The sequence below is a fragment of the Alexandromys fortis genome, unplaced genomic scaffold (genome assembly GCF_014885135.2).
Source record: "Alexandromys fortis isolate MF-2015 unplaced genomic scaffold, M_Fortis_MF-2015_v1.1 scaffold_5, whole genome shotgun sequence".
Taxonomy (NCBI): Eukaryota; Metazoa; Chordata; class Mammalia; order Rodentia; family Cricetidae; genus Alexandromys; species Alexandromys fortis.
Genome location: NW_026067924.1, coordinates 23,740,932 through 23,760,518, shown reverse-complemented (window position 1 = coordinate 23,760,518; position 19,587 = coordinate 23,740,932). Strand labels below are relative to the sequence as shown.

The 19,587-nt window shown below is 41.3% G+C and overlaps 1 protein-coding gene across 3 annotated transcripts in view; it reads left to right on the top strand.

The window, feature by feature from the left end:
• The first annotated feature begins 924 nt into the window (after nt 1-924).
• The window catches only part of Ero1b (endoplasmic reticulum oxidoreductase 1 beta), a 39,885-nt gene continuing 21,222 nt past the window's right edge, over nt 925-19,587 (top strand). Inside the window, exons 1-5 of one of the 3 annotated variants that reach the window (XM_050142227.1) lie at nt 925-1,215; nt 10,614-10,733; nt 14,973-15,056; nt 17,321-17,362; nt 19,370-19,452. In XM_050142227.1, the coding sequence (XP_049998184.1) occupies nt 1,114-1,215; nt 10,614-10,733; nt 14,973-15,056; nt 17,321-17,362; nt 19,370-19,452 (431 nt within the window). In that variant the 5' untranslated portion in view covers nt 925-1,113. Of the gene's footprint in view, nt 1,216-10,613; nt 10,734-10,915; nt 10,987-14,972; nt 15,057-17,320; nt 17,363-19,369; nt 19,453-19,587 lie in introns of those variants that run through there. The other 2 variants (XR_007591705.1, XM_050142228.1) reach the window with 2 other exon arrangements.

Genomic DNA, 19,587 nt, shown 5'->3' with positions numbered 1-19,587 from the left:
CAATGACAAATTGATACATGCTACCTAAAGTGTTTCCTATAACCCAGGGATATTGACAAAGCTAGCGGTTACCATTTATCGAATACTTCCTATTTGCTAGGTACTACAGGAAGCCTATGTACATAACCTTACATAGTCCTAGGACAATATTTGAGGTGTAATTAAGACCACGAGACTGACTTTGTGGTATTCCTTGGCTCCCGACTGCCGGGGTACCTTTCCATCTGAGCTGCAATGCTTGTAACTAGAAGGTGGTAATTTTAGAATAGCCCACGTCGCTTCTAGTTTTTCTGTGCCTTTATCCTGATTCTTCCTCTTCGCTGTGTGGGTTTGGTGTTCTCTTCATGCTTTAAAGTGCGTTATAGATTTTCCGGTACTAGTAGAGGAGTAGGGGAGACACCAGGCAATGGCATTCACTTCTGGGGCGTGTGACATGAAGGAGGTGCTGAAGCCACCTTGACAAGATGCCAGGTGGTTTTAGGTAACTGCAGAGGTGAGAAAGGAGGCAAAGAAAGCTCTTGGGACAGCAAGTTAAGATCTTGCCTATCGAGAATGTCTTGACTCCAAAAGGACAAGCGGTGACCAGGAACAACCGGCACAATACCGGAAGCCCTGAGGGCCCCCAGCCTCGTTTTCCAGAGCAACGAAACAGAGGCTTCGTTGCCACCGCCAACCCCTAAAACAGTACTCGCTCTCCCGCCCCGCTCTTGGGTGTTTTGGAGCCCTCGTGGTCCCGCCTCATTGGCCGACGCAGAGCCCCGCCTCAGGGAGGCAGAGCACCTCCCAGCCCGTAGTTCTCCATTTTCAAGGCCTTCCCGGTGCGCGTGAGTGGGTGGGAGGGGGTGGGGATGCAGGGACTACGACTCCCAGAAGGCTTTGCACAGAGGGCGTGATCACAACTGAGGACTCCGGGGGCGGGGCCTCCTGGGATGAAGCGGGGGCGCGCAGCGCTGGTACATCAGTCGCTGAGCTGCTGGGGACCGTAGAGCGTTTCCATCCTGAGGCCGGCGCGCAGACCTCTGGTCCTGGAGGCTCCCGGTTCCCGGGCACTGCCTCCAGCCGTCGTCATCGCGGCGGCCCGCCGTTCCCCAGCTCCGAGCGGCCGAGGTCACCATGAGTCCGGGGTTCCGCCGGGCCGTCGTCGGGCAGGGGGCGGCGGCCGCCGTGCAATTGCTGGTCACCCTGAGCTTCCTCCCAAGTCTCGTCAAGACCCAGGTAAGCCGGAGAGGCGGGAGGCGGGGGACGGGCCGCGCCGGCGTCGCCGAGGGGCCGAGGGGGAGGTACGAGTGGCCGGTCAGGGACTGAGAGAACCGCACCGGCTAGTGCGGGAAACGTCTATAAAGCGCGGCTGGCGCGGGGACGCGACACGCGTGGCGGAGGCAGACGGAAGAGGAAGATGGTGACGGCCAGTAAGCGCTAGCGGCTTTATCGTTGTGATGGTGACGGGGAGGAAAACCTCGGTGTCTTGAGCAAGAGGCGGGGTGGTGGGGGGCACCTTTTCCTCTGGAGATGACAGGGAGCCTCTCCATCCTTTTCCTGAGAGGACTAGAGGGGGGGAGGAGGACAGGTCTTCACTTCCTTGAACTTGTGTACTAGAGATTGCCAGGCTTTACCCGCCTTATTATTGCCCACCTGTCCTACGTATGCAAAGCGGCGTTGCCAGGTGAGCCCACTTAAGGACACTGGAGGATCTGGGCCCTGACTGTGGGCCCCTCGTAGAAAGGCTTGTTCTGGAGAGTCCGTTGGACTTTAGGGTTGCCTCGATGAAGTGGATATTACTGTAGAGCTCTATATGCTAGAAAGTCCAGGGTTAGCTGATCTCAGTCTCTTGCCTTGAAGAGAGGTAGGTTTGTTGCTTTTTAAAGTAAGATTTGAATAGGTTGCCAGATGCTGCTGCATCTTGTCTGCACCTGCTGCAAAGTGTTAGCTCAAAGAGCCAAAACTGAATCAAAACAAGTGTCTCAGATGGCCTGGTAATGAGGGGCATGTAGTTTGAAGCAATTAACGCTCATTGCTAAAAAATAATAATAATGGTAACTATGAGGATAACCATGTAAACATGTTTTTCTAACTTTGTTCTTGGTGTTAAAATGCCGAGCACTAATTCCTAGAATGCTTGAATATTATGTTTGTGTCCATGTGAGTGTTCTTTAAATGAATAAGTTGATTTTAAAAAGAAGCAACAGCTGGGAACAGTGGTGCACACCTGTAACCCTAGCACTCAGGAGGGAAAAAACAAAACAAAAACGGAAGGAGTGCCACAGGTTGGTCGCTAGCTTGGCCTTCATTTAAGTTCCAGGCTAACCAGGACTGCATAGAAAGACCCACTCTCAAAAAACTAAACACCGAACCAACGAGAATAAAGGAAGGAAGGGAAAGGAAAAGAAACTCTTGGTTAAATGTGGAGATTCTCTGACCCCCTTCAATATATTTTGAGTCCATCTGGAACTGAGCAAGGAATAAGCATTTTAAACAAGCCTTGCGAGTGTCTGTAATGAAGTTGTTTTTTCCACTATGTCTTAGCCTGGTTTGGAAAACACTATGATAGAATTCTGGATGTATTTACTAGACTTAGCAAAGATAAATTTCCCAGGCCATCAATAGCAAAATTTTTTTTCTAGTTACTAGTTTATCCGGTTTGAGTGGACCTTACATTTAGATGTTTTTATAAAGTCTGATTTCTCATTTTCTTGCTTAATATGTCATATTTTAATTTGTATTTATATAATTTATCACCAGTCTAGAAGCTTCACTTAAGGTTTTTCCAGCTACCAATAATCATACTTATTAGTGGTTTATAATGCACCTGTAATTCTGTTTCCTTATATCCAGATTAATATATATAGCTCAACAGTTAAATATTAGTGCATTTCAATGTATCACTGTGCTAAAAAGTCTACTACAAAAGTATATGTATATTTTGTTTTCAGTGGTTTGATATATAGTTTTTTTAATAACATTTAGTATATAGTTTTTAATAACATTTAAATGTAACATGCTTAATTATATATTACATTTTATTTGGTTAAGGCTGTGATGGTAAGTGAATTTCAGAGAGCTTAATTGACTTGTTAAGTGACATAGGCTGGGGCCCTGATGGAGCCGCTTCTGCTCTACACAGTAGTAATTGGTATACTTGCTTCAGAGTATAGAGACGCAGTGACCAGAAAATCAGAAAGTGGAACTAAGACTTTCTTTCTTTTTTTTTTTAAACTTCTCATGCATCCTAAACTTGGTAAGAAAAAAAAAAGAAAAACCCATAAAGATAAAAGGAAGAAATTAGAACTCTTGAAAAACACCTCTGTTCTCAAGAAATCAAAGTCATTTAAGGAAATGAGTACTTTGCCTTCTATATTGAAAGCAGGAAAATATTCTTGACCATGTGAAAGGATGTTCATTTGTATATCTCATGCCCCATTTTCTTATAAATGAAATGCAAATATGATTCATGGCATGTTACATACGGTTTTCCTGTAAAAGGATATTTCAGTCAGATATATTTGAAATCCTTTAAAATGCCCATCTGCGGTGGCATGAAGTCAAGAAACACACAGCTCCCCACCAAATGTAAGTCAGAAACGTGGGACTCATAGTGTCTAACTCCCATTACCTCAGGCTGTCTTTTAACCCCAAAGATCAAGCTTCTAGTCTCACAGCTTCGCAGGAGGTGGAATTGGGAAGAAATAACAGTAGTGTCTTCCCTAAGCTCCCCCCCCACACACACACAAATCCTGGACCCTAAGAGCTACATTCTTAGTGTAAGCGTGAATGAGAAATGAGTCCCATTTTGAGTAAAGGGGAAAATAAAAGAACTTATTAAAGGAAAGGGATGAAAACTCAGTTGAGAATCTGTGAGCAGCCTTCACAGGCCTTTTCAGGCAAAGGTTGTACCACTTGTGTGTGCTAGGATAAGCTTTGGTTAGAAGTTGAATTCATGGCAAGCCCAGGTTCATGGTCCCACAAGTTCTCAGAAAAAGCAAATATCTCTTCCTCCTAGAGAAGTGTATTTTCAACTCAAGGACTTAAGATTTTTTTCAGAGATAGTGTTCAGTAGAATAAACAGCTAACAGTGTGCCAAAAAAAGTAATCACCGAAACCACAAGGCAAGAGGGCACCATGAATCAGATACAGATAGTCCCTGTGTTATGATGCTTGAATTTACAATATGTTTTTTTAACTTTACAAATGTTAGAAAGCCTTGGTAGAAACTATTTCATATTTTGATTTTTTTTTCTTCTTCTCTGACTAGCTACGTACTTTCAGTGCTGGGCAGGGACAGAGAGCCACAGTCTTGATCAGCTAGGCAAACACAAGGGCAGACGACTTGTACACCCCAAATTGTGCCCTGTGTTTCTGTGCAATGATGTATGGCAGGTTGTGTGTCTTAACTGAGTTTCCATTTGATATTTTTTGTTTTAGTGAGCTTATTAGGGAAGATTTCTCATAGGAAGTTGAGGAATATCTATAGTAGAAACACCAGAGACAGTAAATGACTTTAGGTTCTGATATTTTTAGGTAAGTAACTTACTATCAGTTTTAATGTATTTAAATAAAAAACCACATAGAAGTATGAAAAAACAGATCTAAAAGAATGGTCAGAATATCAAAAATAATGAAATTGAAGTTTTCAAAGTAAAATTTAAGACAAGTGTAGTGGTGTGAACCTGTAATCTCTCTCAAAAGGTAGGAAGCAGGCTCAAGGTTAGTATCAGTTAGGTAGCTAGTTCCTTCTTAGCCCAAGCTGCCTCGGACTCTGTCTCCAAAAAAAAAAAAGTAAAATTTGAAACTCAAAGGATGAATTAAATAGCTGATTACACCCAGCTGAAGAAATTTAAATTACAGATTTTTCAACTTAATCCTTCATCATCTGCTCTTCTGCCCCGTCAGCTTCATTACTAACAAAGGAGAACTTGCTATAGAGTAATCGACTTTTAACTGGTGTCTGCCAGCTGTGTGATTGTTGGTTACAAGCGCGGATGAGTCACGTGTGCTCTTCTATTAGGGGCCATTTCTTCTTTCCCACTCAAGGGAATGGGTCCCTTCATGTCTTCTTTTTCCCTAGGTCTTTAATTTTTCCTTCCCCTAATGGGTGCTGCTTACTGTCATCCTATGATCTCGTGCTCTTGTGTTCTTGGGATTGAACTCTGGTCCTCATCAAGCACATTACTGATTGAGCTACCCCTTCCTCCTTTTTTAAATTCTATAGCTAGAAAAATTCTTGAGTTGTTTCATTTTCTCCCGTTCTGTTTAGCCTAACTTTATTCTTCCTGTTTTATTTAGCTTATTCGTTATAGTCAAACTCCTCTGCTACTACCCTGAAACTGCTCTCTCTTGTCAAGGTTGCCGTGTCTTTATTGTCAATACATTAGTTGTGAAACCTCAAGTTTTACCTATCAGCAGAATTTTTTTTTTCCCCACAGCTCAACTCTTAACTCTTTTAAGTACTTATTTCTTGCTAATGCTCCTGGTTGACTTCATCTGTAGTGGGCTGGTCCATCATTAGAACATTCTGCCCTAGAGTTTCAGGGTTTGTATCTTGTTTATCTTACCTAGATGCTTAGTTTTGAAAACCCATCTATACCCGAGTTTCAGGTTTATGTTTGAAGACAAGAAATCTCAGTTCTAGATCACCATATCCATTTTTTTTATTTGCCAGCATTTACATTTGGATGTCAAGCATCTCAAACTTCAGAATCAGAAAGCAATGAATGTAGTACATTAGGACAAAAATCCACTACTCCCTCATACCTCTGTGTGGTTTCTTGATTGGTAAAATTTAAATCATAGATTAATATTAAGTATTTAGGAGGGCATGTCTCAACATTAGCTCCTGATCATCGGTGCTGAGATACTAACTTGATATAAAAACTTTGGAAGTCAGCCTGCTCTACCCCTGTAAAGCTGAACGTGTACCTTTACACCCAAGATTAACACCTTAAGAAACTCTTGCACATATATCCGAAGATATACGTACAAAGATATTGTGTACCTTTGCTCTTTAGTCAAATTTTTTTTCAAATTTATAATCAATATGGAATATATTTGTTTCCTGTTTGCTGCTTTAACAAATCTCTATAATTTATAAACAATATAATTTTTTAATCTTATAGTTTTGGGGGCCAAAAATTTGAACATGAGTTTTACAGTGATAAAATTATGACATCAACAAGGTGGGAGTCCTGGAGGGTGTAGCTGGGAACTGTTTGTACTTCTGTCAAGCTTCTAAAGGCATCTTTATCTCTGGCTTGTGACTTCTTCCTGTATCTTCAATGTCAGTATTGTATCCTCTTCTCATTTCTCCTGCCTCCTCCTGATTCTGCTAACTATTGTTTCCCTTGAGTAATCTAGTATAATCTTCACGCCTTAAGATCTTAATCACATCTTTAAATTTTCTTTTTTTAATTTTCTGTGTCTGTGTGCACACATGTGTATACCTGCTTGCCACTACATGCATGTAGAGATCAGAGAAGTTGGTTCTTTGTTTCCAACTTTACATGGATTCCAGGAATCAAACTCAAGTAACCACGTTTGCCTGGCAAGCATCTTTAACCCACTGAGCTATCTTACCTGTCTCTGATCACATCTTTAAAGACTCTTGCTTTATAAATCAATATTCTCTTAAGATTAAGTTTGTGAACTGGGTAGCGGTAGCACACATCTTTAATCCCAACACTCAGAAGGCAGAAGCAGGTGAATCTCTTGAGTTCGAGGCCAGCCTGGTCTACAGAGCAAGTTCCAGGGCAACCAGGACTACACGGAGAAACCATGCTTCAAAAAACAAAATAAAACAATAAAAGCAACAACAAAAAGATTACATTTGTGAACTTGAATCTTAGGAATCAGGACTTACATACCCAGGGCTGTTCTTCCTTCTGCATGGAGCAAAATAGAATAGATAAGCTGTTGGTCTTTATACTATATAGCATTTACAACAGGAAAGGTGAACGAGCTAGCTACAAGTAATACTTACTCTCATAGATAATGCCAAAGTAAAAATGTTAGCAAAAGCAGCACCTTGCAGAAGAATTGAGAGGAAATGATACTAATGTTATGAACATGGGAATTATTTATGGATGCATTACAAAAAAAATAGATCACAACAGTAAGCTTGATTTTAACCTCTTAGGTAGATGTAATTGAGAAGGAACTTCAAGGATACAGGCAATATTCACATCTACATTTCAAAATTTTGGTGACATAGGTTTTATCTGAGTAGTCTTTAAAAGTTACAGATATGTATTAACAGCAATTTATCCTTCTTACAATGAAAATGGCATGTGTGTGCATACATGCATATGGAGGCTAGAAGTTGACATCAAGTGCCATCAATCTCTCTCTACCTTATATTTTGAGATAGTCTTGATGAAGCTGGAGCTCATCAATTCAGTGAGACTGGCTGACCAGCAAGCCCCAGGGCTCCTCAGTCTTTGCCTCCTAGTGCTGTCTCCCTAGCTTATTATGATATATTGGGGATCTGAATTTAGACGTTTATGCTTGTGTGGCAGGCATTTTGCTGACTGAGCTATCTTTCCAGCCCCTGAAAACATGATGGTTTACAAACCAAAAGTTTTCAGTTCCAAAAAACAAACAAACAAAAAAAAAATAAGAACAGTTACTACATAAAGGGTTTTTTGTTCATTTTCTTTTGGGGGGCAGTCTTTCTTTGTGTAACCCTGGCTGTCCTGGAACTCACTTTGTAGACCAGGCTGGTCTTTTTTTTTTTTTTTAATATTTATTTATTTATTTATTATGTATACAATTTATACGTGTATGCCTGTAGGCCAGAAGAGGGCACCAGACCTCCTTACAGATGGTTGTGAGCCACCATGTGGTTGCTGGGAATTGAACTCAGGACCTTTGGAAGAGCGGGCAGTGCTCTTAACCGCTGAGCCATCTCTCCAGCCCCAGGCTGGTCTTAAACACAGAGATCCACCTTCCTTTTTTTCCCAAGTACTGGGATAGAGTTATATGGGACATTGGTAGTTTGAATAGGTATGGCCCCCATAGACTCAAATCTCTGAATGCTTGGCCCATAGCGAATGGCACTATTAGTAGATGTGTCCTTATTGGAATAGATGTGACCTTGTTGGAGGAAGTGTGTCACTGTGGAGGCAGGCTTTGAGGGCTCATATATGCTCGAGCCACAACCAGTGTGACAATCTCTCCTCCTGCTGCTGCATGATGTAGATCTTTCAGCTCCTTCACTAGCACCATGTCGGCCTGCCTTGATGATAATGGACTAGACCTCTGAAACTGTAAGCCAGCCTCAATTAAATGTTTTTCTTTATAAGAGTTGCTGTGGTCATGGTTGTCTCTTCACAGCAACAAAACCCTTACTGCCACCAGTACCTGGCTTAGAAAAAGTGTTTTAAAAAGCAGACACACACACACACACACACACACACACACACACCCCTACACCCCTACACACCTGTCACTTGAGAACCTAGAAGTTCAGTGAAATTTGGAGTTAGAGGATTCTAGGGTGTTAAGTGCCGAATTTCCAGAGCCCAAATGCTGGACAGCCAGCCCTTGTTCTTCATGTAAAGGTAGCATTGCTGCCTCCATGTGGGAGGGAGTTGAAAGAGACACTTCTACTTTGGGAAAGAAAAAGAACTGGCTAGGTCTTCTACTTCCATTCACTGCTTGTGTGTCTCCTTCCATCCAAAGCCTTCATGAATGGAACTTTTTGTTTTTGATTTTCGAGACAGGGTTTCTCTGTTTAGCTTTGGCACCTGTCCTGGAATTCGCTCTGGAACTCACAGAGATCCACCTGCCACTGCCTCCCTAGTGCTGGGATTAAAGGCGTGTGCCCCCACTGCCTGGCTATGAATAGAACTTTTAATAGACAGAGTCCCGTTCTGGTTTTTACTTAAAACCTTGAACTGAGATGCAAGTTGTTGTGCAGTTGTAGGAAATAATACAGAGAAGTGCTACGTTCCCTTTACCAAGTTATCACAAAGGTAACATCTTGTAAAGATAGACTACAGAGTTAGAAACAGGACCTTGCTATTGATAGAATGATTTGCATTTTCTGGACTCTACATTATTTCTGTGTATTCACATTTTTATTACGTTGCAGTTTCATGCATTCACCCCCACAGTGAAAATATGGATCAGGGTAACCACTTCGGTCATCTATGCTGTTCCTGTCTCCCCTCGTCATTATCATTTCATGTGTGTTTGTGTGCGCACACTTGTGCGTGTGTGTGAATGTATGAAATGTATGGGTGTAGATGTAAACTTCAAGCATCTATCCTGTTCCTAACATCTTTGTGTGTGTGAGTGCTTGTGTGTGTGCACACGTGTGCATGTATGCAATGTGTAGGTGTAGACACTTACTTCAAGCATCTATCCTGTTCTACCATTCTCATTTGTGTTTGTGTGTGTGCATGCATGCACAATCCACATGTAGGTATGGACACATGCGGACATCAGATGACAACTTTTGGGAACTGGCTCTTTTTTTCCACTGTGGGATCCAGGGATTGAACTCCAGTATCAGGCTTTGGGGAGGATTTTTGCCTGCTGAGCCATCTCACTGTCTGTTGCCTTTGTATTACCACACTGTCTTGTTCCCATCCCAGCTCTTATACCCTACCCAGTCCCAGAACCCTGGAGACTAGCACACTTTCCACCATTCCTCACACTTTCCAGAACATTCTGTACATGAAACCATAAAATAACTTTGGGGAAATGCTGTGTTTTACTTAGGTTTCTTCTGGGATTACATATAGAGAATCATTTTTAATAAAATTGAAGAATGGCTTATGGAATTTTTTGGACTCAGAATTTACCTCTTATATACCTGTTTCTCTTTTTGGCTTCATGGGTACTCTGAGTGGTGAGGAAGAACAGACTTTGAAGCCTAATAGATTGGTAGTTAAGTTCCATGGGTATGTAAACAATTGTTGTAAGCTTATTAAACTAATTCCTTACAATGAGGGTCATAATACCTTATTTGCAGGATAGTTTTAAAGAGTCAATGAGATGACACACTAAAGCTCTTACCATCATGCCTAGCACATAAACGGCAGCCAAAAAGAAAGATGCAGGTGGTCTCAGCAGTGGCATTACAGGCTGTGACTTCTAGGTTAGTCTGGAATCCAGTGGCTACTTGCATTTTTATTGGTGGTTAGGCAGAGGAAAGGCAGAGAAGTATCTCCTGTTTTGAGCCCTGAAAGGTTGGGTATTTCAAAGTAGATAATTTGTAATTTTCTTGGTTTTGTTGTTTTGTTTTTTATATTCAACTGTCATAGTTAAAAAGTAACTGCTTTAATGTTATGAATCTTAAAAGTATTTTTTACAGCTAGTTATTTCGTGTATTGTTGGTGCTGAGTATACATGAGGCATGGCATGCATACAGAAGTCAGAGGAGAGTTTCAGGAGTCCATTCCCACCTTCCACCATATGGAGGGAGATTGAATTTAAGTCGTCAGACTTGGCAGCAAGCACTTTTACCCTCTAGACCCTTCTATTGGCCCTAATGTTATGAACTTTAATCAGTAAAACTGGTCAACTTGAATGAATAAATTTTTTAGAATAATAGATTTATTAAGGTATAAACATTAGTAATTTGTCTATCTTGTAGTTGATACGTTTGTACATTCTAGGTGACTGGAGTTCTGGATGATTGCTTGTGTGACATTGACAGCATTGATAACTTCAACACCTACAAAATCTTCCCCAAGTTAAAAAAGTTACAAGAGCGAGACTATTTTCGTTATTACAAGGTAAGATGGAAATTTTTAATTCTGTTAATCCAAAGATTTCTATGTAGTTGTCTGCAAATGTGACTGTTTTATTATGTTTTTCAAAATAAATCTTTTAAAAATGAAATTTTATAAAAGCATCATAGTGGAAAAATGATTTTATTACATACCAAGAATCTGCACCCCCTTCACTTTTCTTTCAGTTTTGATTTTGAGATGGAAGACTCCTCCTTTACAGATGCTTCAAATGCCCACATGGACTTCGTCAGCCTCTGTGAGCATAGGTTCTGTGATCTGGACCGAACTATCCAGGCTTCATTGTATGAATTTTTCACTCTTTTGGCTTTTTTTGGGGGGCCCACCATCCAGCTCCTAAATAAATAACACACAGAGGCTTATTCTTAGTTATGAATGCCCGACCTTAGTTCGGTTTGTTTCTTGCCAGCTTTTCTTAACTTAAATTAACTTTTTGCCTCTGGGCTTTTATATTTCTTAATTCTGTATACTCTCTTTACTTCTTTCTCTGTTTGCTGGGTAGCTGGCCCCTGATGTTCTCCTCTCCTTGTTCTCTTGCTCTTCTCTTCACTCCTCTGTTTATACTCTCGGCCTGCCAGCCCTGCCTATCCTTGCTACTACCTCACTATGGCCGGTCAGCTCTTTATTAGGACCTTGGCGTTTTAGACAGGCACAGTAACACAGCTTCACAGAGTTAAACAGATGCAGTGTAAACAAAAGTCACACGCCTGAAAATAATATTCCCCAACAAGGCTTCAGTGGGGCATCGTGTTTGTGTAAGGGGAGTGTCGTAAGCAGTGCAGAGTAACAGACTCTCACTGGCATGCTTTGTGGAGGCTGCAAACCAAGAGATGTTACAAGGAGGATACACCCTCATCGTATTTCTGTAGAATCTGTTTTTAACCTAGTATGAGTCTCTAGCCCTTCTGGAAATACCAGAAAAGCAATAGCAGTCTCCTAACTATGTCAGCAATCAGAACTCAAAGAAACAATTGTAGTTATACATTTTTAAGGAGAAAATACCAAGGGTGTAGTCTAGGGAATTAAAAACAATTATTAGTGTATATTCATTGTACAAAGCAGTGGGCTTCTTGATGGCCTTTTGGTTCAAGTACAGCACGTCCTTTGACCATATGCACTCCCCTTTTCCTCTAGTCCCTGTCCTCTGTGTGCGCTCACAGAATCTACTTGACAAATATATATTTCTGGCACTCACTCTGTAGACCAGGCTGGCCTCAAACTCACAGAGATCCACCTGCCTCTGTCTCCCAAATGCTAGGATTAAAGGCATGCACTACCACCGGCCAGTTGCAACTGCATTTTAAAGCTATGCCTGACTTTACTGTGGTCTTCTTGTTCTCAGAATTTAGTTGGTATATAATTTTCATTTTAATTTGTTCTAAAATTTAAACATGGTTTCCTTTTTATTTTGATTCTGAATATATTATCTTAGCTCTTTAAATATTTTTGAGGATAAAAAATGTAGTCTTTTGGCAGTTGTAGGTTGTGTTCAAAAGATAAATTAGAAAGTTACAGATTTGGAAACCCATTCCTTTGCCCACAAATACCAAGAATATCCAGAAAGGAGTGAATGTTTCTCCTTTGCACTCCTAACAGAGTTTGTACAGTTGGTGAATCTATGCCTACACTGTGGCTGATCTTTAGGCATTTTTCATACAAATAAGACAGGTGCTTTCTGAACATGAAATCCCTGACAGTATGTGTAGCTGCTTCCTTCATAATATTAGAAAAATCATATGAAATGGTTAAGCATACCGGTTTCATACGGTTCAGTCTAGTAAGTAGAAATTGTGGGTGCTGTCAGAGACCGCCTTTGTTTGGGTGTCACAGCCGCACTCACACCTCCCTTTGGGGATCGCATCTTCTAGTTTTGTATCCATACAAAGCCTGGCCCATTGAGGAATTGAGGATTTGGATGAATGGCTATCTCGTTTACTCTTCATATGAAAATTTTATTATCCACATTTTTAAAATGAAGAAATAATAGGCCCGAGTATCCTAAGTAGGGCACTCGTGTTGACTAAAAAATAGAAGTTTGAGAGAGAAAATAAGTAGTTTACAAATTGAAAGACAAACTGAAGTAGTGCACTTCAGGGAAGCTGAAAGTGGAGCAGACTCTAGTGGCATTATCGTTAGGACACCACCAGAACTGTGGTGGTTCTAGGGTTCTGGCCACTAGACATTCAGGCAGGCACTGTTCCACTGAGCTGTACCATCAGCCCTGCACCAAACTTCCAGGCCACATTAACTGTTTTCCCGTATTTTTTGTTCTTTATACAAGAGTCAAATTTCTGGAGGAGAAAATGATTAGTCCAGGTTGTCATGTGATACCTTTACCAAAAGAAGAAAGTATACTTCGGGTAACAGTGCCATTCAGAGACACGAGGAATGATTGTTTGTCGAGGGAATTATAAGACTGCTACAGAAGAAGAGAAAATGAAAGTTAAGTAAGCAAAAATATCAGAGTTGGTTTCAACACGTGTGCAGACTTGGGATTCAGCCAACAAGGAGGTAGATGGAGCCGCTCACCTTTTCAGCTAGGCAATTGTCATATTGATGGCTTTGTGACAGACAGCCTCTAGTCTTAGCACTGTGGGTACAGCAGTGAATAGGGCAAAGCTTTGTTCTGCTTGGAGAGACAAACAATAAGTAAATAGACAGTAATGTCAGATGTAAGGTGAGTGCTGTGGAGAAGCAGGGGAGGGTAAGGGATATAGAGATAAGTAGCCTTGCTTTGATGAAATGGTCAGGAAAGGATGGCATTTATGCTAATGTGATATTTGAGAAAGACCTTCCTAATGTGAAAGTGTGAGTAGTGGTGAGATCTGCGGAAAACATCCCAAGGAAATTAATGAGTAGATGTAAGAGTTCTGACACAGGAGTAAGCTTAGTTTATTTGAAGAATTAGACCACAGAAGCAGGTGAATGAGGAGTAGGATTGGAGAGATAGGTAGGTCAGCTTTAAAAACATGAGCATGTACACATGGCACATACACAAACACATATACAAACACACAGAAACCATACAGCAATATATTGGGGGTGGTTGCATTCTAAGTACTACTTTAGAGGGTCTAGTCAAGGCCTGCTGCTGTTGAGAGACCTGAATAAGGTGGAGAAAAAGCCCCCTGTAGGAGCAAAGCAGATAGAGAATGGGCAGTATAGAGGCGCTGGGACTCCAGGAACCCAGCATGTCAAGCAGAAATGTAGTGTAATAGATGAGGGAAGGAGAGGCAGATGCCAGTGGTTACAGAGTAGGGCTTGTAGAGCTGCTGCAGGCTTGGATTTGCTCCAAGGGAGATGAAGTTCTGAGCAGACACTGGTAGGGACTGCCTTGGTTTTGATGTAACTGTTGCTATGTGCAGAAGGTGGAAAACTATTGTGGTAACTTAGGCAAGAGGCAAATGAAGGTGATAAAAAGTAGTAACAAGTAAGAGAGGAAACAGACAACGTTGATTTTTAGCTTGGGCAATAACATCTGCAAGTCCTGTTGGATTACCAGCTTCCTGTTGTATGAAGAATTTGGAAATCGGTATTTACCTTTTGACCTCCGTCCTTTTGGTCCATTCTTTACCCACTAAAAATGGTGGAAGTGGTGGTTCTTCATTCTTAGCACCACAAAGCTCTCCACTGCTGTAGCCAAATACACAAGCCCACCACCTTTCATCTTCCTAACGTACGACTGCTTCAGAGGCTCCGTCCATCAGCAGCACTATTACAGAACTCTGGGTTCTCCTTTGAAACATGTACTACAATGTGCGATTATTTGATTTCTCTTTTCTTCAGGATATTGTAAGTCCTAGGGAGAGAAAGCTCTCTTTTGCCTTGAGCCTAACCTGGTGTCTGACAGATAGCCAGTGTTCAGTACACACTGACTAAGGGGGTGTGGGAACCCCGATGCTAAGGTGACCGCAGGTATTTGGGGAATGTTAAGGTCATTCTAAAAGGCTGCCCAGTGACAACTGTACTTCAGATGAGCAGTGAATTCGAGCTGCCTGCTCCTCTGCTCCAGTGTCAGAGAACCCATAATCGTTTTGTTTTAAAAGTTAACATGCCACCCAGGTGCCTGCAAAGCTGCAGTCATTTAATATGTGAGCTGTGTATGCGCCACAGGGTCAAGAAGCTCCTCTCTCCTCATCGCTACCATGTCACCATAGTGACACTGGCAAACATTCTGTAATTATCATACCCAATTGCTAATGTTGATTTGTTTTTCCTCGAAAGGTTAATCTGAAGCGACCATGTCCTTTCTGGGCAGAAGATGGCCACTGCTCAATAAAAGATTGTCATGTGGAGCCCTGTCCAGAGGTACAGTAATTAAGAGTATAATAATGAAGGGGGACTTCCTCATGGGCTTTAAAAATATCACAACCCTGTATCCTTGTGTTTGGACTTACCGGCAGACTTCATAGGCTTTCAGCTCGTATGACTAGACTCCTTGAAAGATGAGTTGAGGGATTCTTGTGTCCAGTGGTGTTGGTGACGGTGTGTGGACGTAAGTCTTGATTCTAAAATGGGAGGGAGACCTAAGGATTTCTAGCATTAGACCTGCAGTGGGCTTCATTGATCTTGTTTCATAGGCAAAAAGAGAAGTTCAGGACCTTAAATGTCACATTTAAAATGGGGATTTCAGTGCATGAAGTGAGAAAGTCTAGCCTAGAGTAAAGTTTCATTGCTTTTTTTTTATATTTATTTATTATGTATACAATATTCTGTCTGTGTGTGTGTCTGAAGGCCAGAAGAGGGCACCAAACCTTATAACAGATGGTTGTGAGCCACCATGTGGTTGCTGGGAATTGAACTCATGACCTTTGGAAGAGCAGGTAATGCTCTTAACCACTAAGCCATCTCTCCAGCCCCCCATTGCTTTTTTTTTTTCAACCTTTAAAACTATGTTTACTACCATATAAATAAAACATAAACATTATCTTTCCTACCAAGATAATGTTACATTTTAGGGGTATGTGGGTGGGGTTTGTCTGAGACACACACACAGGAACCTACATTCTCACACATACTAGGCAGGTACCACTGAGATACACCCCAAGTTCTGATACTTCAGTTTTGACATATAACATAATTAACTTAAAATGATTCTCCCTCAATAACAATTAGTTTTAAGCTATAATTTAAATTTTCAGTTCTTTTCTTACCAAATCAGGCTAGTTTGTGGGCATTGAAAATAGTTTTTTGAAAGAGCGTGTGGACCACTGTCATCGTAAATGGAAGATTCTTGCAAAATTATCTTCTTTTTCAACAAGATAAGATGTTCATGGAAAGTGATCTTAGACGTGCAAGAAAGATCTAAGATCTTTATCCAGATCCCCTGGATGCACATGGTCCCTTGTTTGCTGTACTCCCTGAACCGTCTGAGCATGCTGCAGACTGGTCCTTTATGTTTGGATGCTCTAAATACTGCTGTATTCCTTAGAAGCAAGACTTTTTTGTATATAACGTTAGCAGAATGAACTAAATCAGGATATTGATACCATTCTGAGCCTCATTCGTCACATATCATTAGCTGACCACATGCTTGTGCTTTGTAGCTTGTCCATCCAGTCAGGTTTAAGTACTGCATTTTGTTGTCCCGTGTCTTCAGTTTCATTTTCTCCGGAACAGGAGCACGTCTCCTTAGCGCGGTAGGCAGCGCATCAGTCTCATAATCTGAAGGTCCTGAGTTCTCTGCAACAGGAGCCAGGTTGTTTTGTTTTGTTTTCATTTGGTGCTAGTGCTGAGATCAGAACCCAGGGCCTGTACAGGCTAAACAAGCACCTTGCCACAGAGCTACACACCCAGGCCTGCATAATTTGGCTTTGTTTTTGTTTGAGTTAGGATCTCGTTATATAGCCCAAGTTGGCCTGGGAGTCGATATGTTCCTGCTCAGCCTGTGTCATACAGCTAGACCTGACTAATTTGACTTTGATATTCTGTATTTGTGTGTCTGTGTGTCTGTATCTATCTGTGTGTGCATTTGAATTTTTGAAGGTAGGTTCTTGCCCTATAGCCTAGACTGGCCTTGAATTCATGGCAGTCTTTCTTCCTCAGTTTACTGAGTTTTGGGATCACAAGTATGAACCACAGTGCTGGCTGGCTCATAATAGGTTTCTAAGTTGAGTGTTTAATTTGTAAATTCAAATGATCAGGTACTTTCCATCTGTAGTGCATTATAACCTCATCTGTGTTACATTTCTAATCAGAAATGTAAATGAAGTTTTTATTTAAAAACTCAACAGAGGCTGGAGAGATGTTTAGGGGGTTAAGAGCATTTGCTGCTCTTACCCAGATCCTGGCTTTAGTTACCAGCTCTCACATGGTAGCTCAGAGCTATCCATGACCACAGTTCCAGGGGATCAGTGTCTGTCCTCTCTGGCTGCCATGGACAGTAGGCATGCATATGGTGTTCATGCATCTACGCTGCAAAACACTCAAACACATAAAGTATAATTTTTTAAATAGAGAAGTCAAACATAGGAAACAAAGTAGATCAGTTTCTTTTTGTTCCCCTTCTTTCCCTCCATAGCAGCCATTCCTTCTGATTGTCTTCTAAGTAATGTTACTATTTTTCTTTTAAGAGTAAAATTCCAGTTGGAATTAAAGCTGGGCGTTCAAATAAGGTAAGTTACTTTTCTTCCTTGAAAATTTCTGGATACTGGGGGCAGTAGAGAGCCATGAATTTAGCTGAGAATGGAGCCACTTGGCCTCAGAATTCAAATTATTAACTCTTGAATCAAGTGCTGGGGCCATGCATGCCTAGCTTCTTTTGAAATTACATCTGTTTGCAGAATCTCTAGATAGAAAAACTCTAAACTGTAACTGCAGCAAAAATACTAGTAGCTATTTTTGGTCTTCTGTTTCAGTTAGTGTCTGTTAGATTCAGATTACATTGTATAAAGAAAATTATTGCCAAGATATTTTGAGCCAAGTACTTGGAAATGATGTTAAGGTATTCTTTGTGCTTTTTAAAAATGAATCGTGATATTTTATTTGTGCTTTAACAAATAAAGTTTGCCTACATATCAGAGTGCAGAGCTGGCCAAACTAGTTAGCCATAGAGGCCAGGCAGTGGTGGCACACATGTTCAATCCCAGCTCTCAGGAGACAGTCAGATGGATCTCTGTGAGTTCAAAGCTACCCTGGACTACACGAGATTGAATCAGTCTAAAAGAGACATAGAGCCAAGTGGTGGTGACTTACACCTTTAATCCCAGCACTAAGGAGGTGGAGATGGGAAGTGATATGGCTGGGTGGAGAACGGAACGAATATAAGGCAGGAGGAGACAGGCGATTTCGTAGAGACAGCATTCAGTCTGAGGACTTGCAGAAACAGGATACCCCATTCTGTCTGATGATTTTGTAGAGGTAAGAACTAGTAGCTGGCTGCTCTGCTTCTCTGATATTCAGCTTTCACCCCCTAATATCTGACTCTGGGTTTTTATTATTAAGGCCAATTAGAATTGGTGCTACAGTGAGTAAGCTGTGTTCTTAGCTGGCAGTTAACTCTTATTTTCCACTACTGCACACACATGCACGAAGAAGATCTTCCACTCTCTCTCTCTGCCTTGTGTGCTGTCTTCTTGTTCTACCCATCTCTTCCATGCATTGTTGTTGTTTATTTGCTCATCTTTACTTTGGCTGCAAAGCTATACTAAACAAAGCATAGCAAGGTAGTCCAGCCCACCCCCTGTTCCTAACACCATTCTAATCCCATTTACTTCCTCCTCCCCAGAGCCATCCATTTCCTGAAGTTACGTATGTGGTTCTACTCTTACTACATACGTATCTGTCTATAAGTAACACACTTTCAGAGCATGTGCCTGCAGTACAATAATATACAGATTATTTTGTGAGAAGTTAAAATTTTTAGTAATGAATTTCTTCAAGTTGGAAATACTTTTCAGTTTACATTTTGGCTCATTATTTTTGCTCCTAAACCTCTCTCTGTTGACACACTGGATCTTGTGTGTTCACCCTCACAGCAGTGTGCTAGTCATTTGTGTGACTTAACAGTAGCCTCCCTGCACGTGGACATTTCAGTCATTCAGGTTCTTTCCTGTTGCAGTGAAGCACTGGCATTTTTGCCCCCGACTTCATTGTGAGCACATGATAGTTTCCCTAGTCCTGTAAAGAGAAGTGAGATGGAGGCAGGCGGATCTCTGTGAGTTCGAGACCAGCCTGGTCTACAGAGTTAGTTCCAGGACAGGCTCCAAAACCACAGAGAAACCCTGTCTCGAAAAACCAAAAAAAAAGAGAGAAGTGAGATGCTGGACAGTAAGGTCTGTGTATCTCAGCATTTTAAAATGATACAAACACTAAGATGATTATAATATAAAAAAATGTTTCCTTGGGATATGGCCTAAGTTGAAGACTCCGCTCTAAGGACTTACGTGTCTGTAAAACTCTAGATACATATTTATCCAGTCTCTTTCCCAGATGACATCATCACCAGCACATGCTTGCTAACTGTTGTGGCTTTTTCTGCCTTTGCTCACTTAATACGTACAGATTCAGGCCTTGTAAAAATCCGCAGTAAGGATTTTCACAATAGAACACGTCACCATTAATAGAGTCTGCTAAAGAAGAGCTAATCACTCTCACTTAACTTTGTATGAATTCTCTTGTAGTATTCACAGGCAGCAAACAATACCAAGGAACTGGAAGACTGTGAGCAGGCCAACAAGCTGGGCGCCATCAATAGTACATTAAGGCAAGTTTAATTGTACTTAGTTTGTTAATAGCATTGACTTTTTTTTTCCCCAAGGCATGGTTTCCCTGTGTAGCTCTGGCCGCACTGTAACTCACTTTGTAGAACAAATTGGCCTCGAACTTAGAGCTCTGTCTG